We start from the raw sequence: 7390 nt of genomic DNA on the forward strand, positions 1-7390 counted from the left end.
AAAATACTTTCATTATTTTGTTTTATGTTTTTATAATATATATCTATTTTTAAAAATATATTCTTATCGACTTAAAGCCAGATATATTAACTTACTTTATTACTTAATGTAAAAGAAAAAAAAATATATATAAAAGTATCTGCAATGTTCTACGAAGCAGTAGCGTATGAGATCCGCAGATTAAATTTTGAAATGGAAGAGACTTGGAAGAAGAAAAAGAATGTGAAAAAGGGTTAGGTGGGACAGGTGGCGTAAAGATAGGGTGTCTGTGACGGTTACGAAGTAACCAACAGAAAAATGCAAGTGTATGTGTTTGAACTTTGAAATCGAAAGAGAGTTTATAAATTTATATTTATTTTTAATTTTTAATGTGCGATTCCAACAACGTGTCTCTTTTCTTTTTCTTCATCTCGCTTCGTTTCTGGACCTTACACTCTTTTAACAACAAAAACAAGAACATTACAACACACATCAAAATTCTCAACTACATCAATATCCAAATACCCTAAACCTAAGTACTCTTTCTCTCTTCCTTCTTCCAATTTTCTTCATTTCTTCCTATCCTTTTCTCTTTCTCTCAATTTTCTGCTCTAATCTCTTTCTCTCTCCTCGAATATTCCTTTTTTTTTATAATTAAATTGTGAAATTATTTATTATTTTTAGCTCTCTGTTTGTTGGGGGTTGGAAATTTTGTAGCAGGTGAAAATGGCGAGCTCAGTGGAGAAGGAGGGTGCAGGGGAAGAAGCTGTGTCCGTCGAACTTCCAGCTCCGCCTGGTTGGAAGAAGAAGGTCCACTCTTCTTCCCTTTTCTGTTCAGATTTCCCTTTGACTCTTCTTTTTATTTTGCCAAATTTGCTTCTTTTGTCGATCTAATTGCCTCTTTTGTGCTGAATTCTTATGTGAGTTTTGTTCTCCTTTCGAATTTTGCTTGGTTTTGACGAATTGGTGGTGCTACTCCCTAACTAGGGATTTTTGGCCCCCATTTGATTAGTCAATTGTGGCATGCTCAATACTTATGCTTCGAAATTCAAAATCAAGTTTGGGGTTTTTTTTGCTATGAATTCAGATAGTGATTCTCTAACTGCTGGGTGTTAAGTCCCCTGTTAGGGTTTTTTAGATGTGGCGTAGTTTCCATGTAAGGAAATCGATGGATTCCTACAGTGTTTGTCTTTTAGTTTGTAAATCATGGTTTAACCTAGTATGAAACCACGCTTTTCGGGTTTTCTTCAACTTCTGCTACCCCAAACTTGATAAATGCAAGTATGCAGCTCAATGTGATTTTAACAACCATGTTGGGACTTGGGATAAGTTGAAATTCAGTTTGTACCATTCAAACTCCGGTTCAAATTTTTGCATTTTTGGAATTGGTTCAACTTTATGATAGAGTGCTGCTTAGAAGACTTAATCTGTTGCATATAAATTTTCTGTATGCGTGTTTTTAGGATTATATATTTATTCATGGTTAAAAGAAACTATCCAATTTTGAACCAATTTTAGACCCTTCATTCCATGTTTTTTGAGATGTGCAAACTAAAATCCGGACATGCTATTAGTTAATCTGATGTAATATTTCTAAAGAGTGCTTTTTCTCTTTTACATTCATACAATTGATAAAACTTTCATGAAAAATGCTGCTAAAAATTCTAGCTCTGTTCGGAAGGGCTGCTTTCAAGCTTTTTTTATGCCTGTATTTAGCCTTATATATCTATTCATGGTTATAAGAAATCATCCCTCTCTCCAAAATATGACTGAGACATGTGATGTTGCAGCCCATATAAGGCAGCGATTTTGTGTGTGAAGATGATGTTGAACTAATATATTGTGGCTTTCTTTACCGAAACTCTGTCTACAGGTTTAAAATTTAGCCTTGGTGTAACATCGGTACCATATGATTAGATTAAAATTATTCCTCTTTAAGGTATTTCTATCATTGATCACTCTAGCTTTGTCTATTGTGATTGTTTGTTCTAGAGATACCCCTAATATGGAAAAATTTTGGCAAACGAATTCCTTTTTTCACAATAATGGATGAATTTATTGTATTATTTTTTTCAAAATGACAGGAAAACATATTTTAACTTGAATTTACTTATGAGTAAAGATATGATTCTTTATTTTCCAAGATATCTTTCCAAAAAAATAAAAAATTCTTGGGAATCATAACTAGTTAAGTTGCTGAAATCATGACAATTTTCTCCACTCTTCAAGCCCAACACAATTTCTCATTTTCAGGATTTTGTGTTATTATGACATTTATGATATTCGTCATTCTTTTGTTCTTATTATCAGACAAAATTACAAGGCCCCAAACATTCTTACTCCTAGTTTTCCCAATGCGTAGGTAGCTAGACTGAAATATTTTTTGGTTTGTTGTAGATGAGGTTAGACTCCAGGATTGTGAGTTAAATCCTCATTCAAGGAATGATTTTGTTTTTGTAGCATAATCATTCTCCAACTGTTTGACAAATAGCTTTCTTCAACCAAAAGAGATGAAAAGGGAAAAATGGCTGAAATTATTGTATCTTGAATAAATTCATGTTTGAGATGCAGCAAAACTTATCCCAACATTCAGATTCGAATTCTTTTTGGGGATGATTGCTGTTAAGGTGTTCAGCTGGCCCTATTACATTGATACTGTTCTGATATGTGATTTCTTATTATCGCATCTCAAAATGCTTCATGGCATGGCATCATCGAACATATAATTTTATGTTAATTATCTTTAAATTGCTCACATAACTGGTTAGACTGTAGAAACACTTAGCGATGCTGCATGCCACAATAGATCTTAAGCCAGTGAAGTTGGGCACCTTGGTTTGTCATTTTACAATGCCTTTGGAATACAAAGGCTGCACTTCATCAGATGATAAAGTCACTTGTCATTTCATGTGAAAATGTTACTCTTGCTGATTAACTTCAACTGAGCAAGAAGAAACCCCTCTTAAATATATTGTATGTTATGGTGTACAATCATGTGAAAAAGAAAATTAAGTTTTATTACATTCCTTTGTTTTAACATTCGTATGCCTTGTTACTTTCCTTCTTGCAAGTTGTCAGATTTTTGTAAGATTAATGGATGTCTTTCATACACACCACAGCTACCTATATCTGGAACGAAAAACATACCATTTCTCACATGTAACAATCAGAAATTCAGAATATTATCCATGCCATATCTGCAACCCTCTATCTTAATATTTTGTGAGATTTATGAAATTTCATTATAGGTTATTCATTTCTTTTTTACGCTCATTGTATACTGGAGAAGGGCACCATTTACCAATCATTATGATGTTTCTTGATGTAAAATTATGTTGATTTCGCTTGAGTTTTATAATACAACTCAAAAACTGCTTGAAAACTGTTTTATAAACACATGGTTTTATGTAAATGTCGGTTGGGTGAGTATGGAGTGTTTGAGCTATTTAGTTTAGCTCTACCTTGTCAATTGGATCATTCAAGAGATTTACATATTAACTTGATATGATGATCTAAAATAATTAAGTTCATATCCTCTATGGTGATCTAATAGACCAGATGGCATCTGGAGAACTCATGCTCCTTGTAACTCACCAGATCTCCTAAACACGTGCATCTTCTGAAAAAGTATAAAATTAGAGAGATATTTGTAGGGGAGTGCAGTTTACAATATCTACTTGGATGAACTTTGGGTCCTCCTACTTGCATGAAATTGTCTATTTGTTTTTCATGGCTATAGTTTTAAATGGGTAAATGGTTTATATACAGTCCATCTGCGGGAATTTTTGTGTTTTTTGGTCACAGTATGAGACACCCTGGATACTTGTCTTCACATTTGTGTCTCTTCCACACCATTCTATGGACTTTCACCTTTCCCAAGTATAGCCTGAATGCAAGAGTTAAAGAGGGAAAGAAAAAGCCTTCTCACTGAACAAGGTTAATTTAGTGCCATGCTACTCTCTTTATGAAGCTTAAAAGTAAAACTGCTAGCTTGTAACAGCCTATAATGTTCAACTAGGCATCAGCTTGTAACAGCCTATAATGTTTAACTAGGCATCAATTCAATGCCCTTTTAAGGACCATTGTTAGTTAATAACAGGACTGTTTCACTGTTTTGAGTTAGTCAAAATAGCGAGGGATGAATGTTGACATATTGTATAGAAAAGTTCATATATTTTGTAAGATATTTGGGTGAAAATACACCTTGAAACCAAGAATTTATGTCAACCCATATGAAAATTGTAATAAAGTTTCTCGTGGGTTTTTGTTCAGTGTAAATGAAAAATCACGTATGAGCACTAGAAACAATGCTACAATGTAATTTTAATATGAAATGGTTAACGTAGATTCATTTTCAGATTAAGGATTGCTATGAGAATCTGGAGAAATTAACCAAATTCTACTATGTTTACGATTGTTAATTTGTCTCATGCTTTTCAATATAAAGATCATCACAAATCACATTTTCCTTGCAGTACTTACCAAAAAAGGCTGGAACACCAAAGAAAAATGAGATTGTGTTCACTGCTCCAACTGGAGAGGAGATCAATAACAGGAGGCAGCTGGAGCAATATTTGAAATCTCACCCTGGTGGCCCTGCTGCATCTGAATTTGATTGGGGTACTGGTGAGACCCCAAGAAGATCAGCAAGAATTAGTGAGAAGGCCAAGGCGGCTCCTCCACCAGAAAGTGAACCCCCGAAGAAGCGTGGCAAGAAATCATCTGCTTCAAAAAAAGATGAAGAAAAGGAGGAAGAAAAAGAGGAGACAAAAGAAGTGCAGATGCAAGAAGCTGATGAAACTAAGGATGGTAAAGATTTAGAGGTGGAAAAGAATGTTGTGGAGGAAAATAAGGAAGATGAGAAGAAAGCAGAGGGTACAGATGTTAAAGAATCCACAGATGCTAAAGAATCCACAGATGCTGGAGAAAATGCTGACATACCTAATGATGAGGAGAAATCCAAGACTGCTGATGTTGAGGGTTCTGATGTTGCTCAGAACAAAGTTGAAGAAAAGATTGAGGAGGAGATAAAGAAAGATGGTGGCGCTGAGGAGTCAGAGAAACCAGAAACAGCACCTATTGCTGAGAAAAAAGTTGAGGTGGAAGGAGAGAACAACAGAAGCACTCATGAGTTTGAAGGAGAAACCAAGGAAAAAGAAGGAACCAAAGTGAATGATGAAGAGCATCACAAGATTAATGATATAAACGCGAAGACCGAGGCAGAGTTGACTGGGAATGGAAGCTGAACTGGTTAGGTCAAAGCCCTGAGCAGGGAACTTAATAAACTCTTGGCTTCTCTTCTCTCATTCTGACCCCCTTTTAGATCCTTCTGAGGATGACTGTAGTTTTTGTTGTTAATGTTATTTTTATATGATTGTTTATTGAAAACTACCATAGACAGTTGTAGAGTAGCCCTGTAATGTACACCATCCTTCCATGTATTGGATTGATGTGTAGTTTCTAGTTCCTCCGTTCGTGACAATCTGTTTTATGACACTTGTAATGTGATATGAACCTGCTGTAACCATATACTATGGTGATTTTAAATATTCCTGTTACTCCTGCACTATTTTCCTAGGTTTTATTCTTCTATCAGGTAACATTTATGCTGTTTTATTGGCTTTGAAGTTTGCATTTCTTTAAACTCTCTGAGTGGTGGATATTGCTTATGTTTTTGTCTACTAAACCAGCAGAAAAAAGAAGCCATAAGTTGCAGTGAAAAGGAAATAAATCAGAGAATGGTTCATTCTTTGACCAACACTACAATTTCATTGCCATATCATCTTGAAAAGTGCCTTCTATTTTCATTGTGAGGTGAAGAAATATAATACATCTCATGAAATTCCAAATGACATCAAAATTGCAATTTTGGGTGAGACAGTTCATAACCAAGGCAGTGGCTGTCAATGGAGTTCTCCTCTATATTCATCAATAAATAAATTTTGAAATGAAATAAAATGTCTGATTGCTTTGCTTCTAATCCTGAGGTTAAAGCCCCTTAAGCTGACCAACCAGCCCTGTCATGGAGGTCCACTTCTCAAAGGCAGCAGCTGAAGTCACAAAAGCAAGCTTAGAGGACTCAACATCATTGCTAGCAACTGCACAAAAATGAAAATGTCAATGTGTGCTTTAACAATGTCATATGAAGACTTCTGCGAAATCATATTTTGTATCTTATATATGAAAATCGAATCAATCTTAGTTTATAAACAGACCTGATGAAATCAATGAAGCTAATGAAGAATTGAATATGTCCACCTCACTCTTTTCTTCAGCACTTGAACTCAGCTGTTAAAAAGGTTCACTGATACTAAGTTTCAAACTTGTAAATAGAAAGGAATCATATTGAGGAACCAGAATTACCTTATTCAAAGCTATATTAGCCTTTTGGACCCAATCTGTATCAGTTCCTTTCCCCAAAACAGAACCTGCTTTAGGTAGATCATTGCTTTCAATTGCTTGACCAACTTCACTCAGTTTGTACACAAGATCCTGAAGATATCCTACAGATATTCATCACCATTGTCAAGTAACAGAGAAAACTTTACAATCTACACATGCTCATGGTGTCAAATATCAGTACCAGCATGCATGCAACTGAAATCAGTTAATACTTCAAAGAAAGGAACATGCAAATGAATTAACCACTTTCAACCCAAAACTTTAAGGCATTGAAGTTATGAACTTTTTCAAATATATTCAAATGTTGGGGAATAAAAATTGATATTTGTGGAGGATCAGATTGAGACCTGTTTCTTTCTTGGATGAACTAAGCACACCTTGCCTCTCAAGCCTCTTCTTTCTGTCCCTTTTCACTTTTTCTAAGAGTTCTTCATCATCATCTGCTTCAAGTATTGCTGCATTAGCATGATCAACAAAGCATCCCTTTCCACCCAATGAAAGCACTAAGCTTGTGACAATGCTGATGGATAGCCCTCTCTTGCTGACACTTGGAGGGTTTACTTGTCTTTTCACACTGCACTTGATGGGGTAGTAAACATATGACAAAGATTGTGATGAGGATGATGGTGGTAGGAGGAAGGTGTTTGCAGTTGAGAGAAAATTTGTAGCCATATTTTTGTTTTTCTCTTCAATATTCTTACTTCTTTTATGTCCTACATTTTGGACATGAAAAATTCACAAGACATTGGCAGTTTGGAACTTTTTTGAAGATAAGGTTGCTGGATTCTGTAATCTAATGTGATCCAGTCATTTTTTCTTTTGTGAGGTTCTCAAGGGCATTATAGTCATTTTGGAGAAGTGGCTCTCAAACAAATTGACACGATGCAAATTGGCCACGCTTCCATCTTGCAAAGTGCAAACATTTTTATCAATTATTATTAAATTTTATAGCATAGCCAATTTAAAAGTTTTAAAATTCAATCATAATTTATCGTAAGTTAAATTATAT

The 7390-nt window shown here is 34.9% G+C and overlaps 2 protein-coding genes across 4 annotated transcripts; one reads left to right on the top strand and one right to left on the bottom strand.

Annotated features, from left to right (window-relative positions):
- On the top strand, positions 310 to 5556 carry LOC107640145 (methyl-CpG-binding domain-containing protein 11). Of its 3 annotated transcripts, none has more exons than XM_016343704.2 (3): positions 310 to 515; positions 697 to 789; positions 4455 to 5556. In XM_016343704.2, the coding sequence occupies exons 2-3, from the start codon at positions 706 to 708 to the stop codon at positions 5223 to 5225; spliced, it is 855 nt and encodes a 284-aa protein (XP_016199190.1). In that variant the 5' UTR covers positions 310 to 515; positions 697 to 705; the 3' UTR covers positions 5226 to 5556. The 3 variants fall into 3 exon arrangements, with proteins under 3 accessions (XP_016199190.1, XP_016199194.1, XP_016199183.1); XM_016343708.2 differs by having other exon boundaries at positions 359 to 515; positions 700 to 789; XM_016343697.2 differs by having other exon boundaries at positions 366 to 515; positions 664 to 789.
- LOC107640162 (thylakoid lumenal 16.5 kDa protein, chloroplastic) lies at positions 5707 to 7190 on the bottom strand. The gene is made up of 4 exons (XM_016343715.2): positions 6729 to 7190; positions 6343 to 6482; positions 6195 to 6267; positions 5707 to 6077 (listed from the first exon to the last, which is right to left on the bottom strand). The coding sequence occupies exons 1-4, from the start codon at positions 7051 to 7053 to the stop codon at positions 5968 to 5970; spliced, it is 648 nt and encodes a 215-aa protein (XP_016199201.1). The 5' UTR covers positions 7054 to 7190; the 3' UTR covers positions 5707 to 5967.

This window comes from Arachis ipaensis, chromosome B01 (genome assembly GCF_000816755.2).
Source record: "Arachis ipaensis cultivar K30076 chromosome B01, Araip1.1, whole genome shotgun sequence".
NCBI classification, from domain to species: Eukaryota; Viridiplantae; Streptophyta; class Magnoliopsida; order Fabales; family Fabaceae; genus Arachis; species Arachis ipaensis.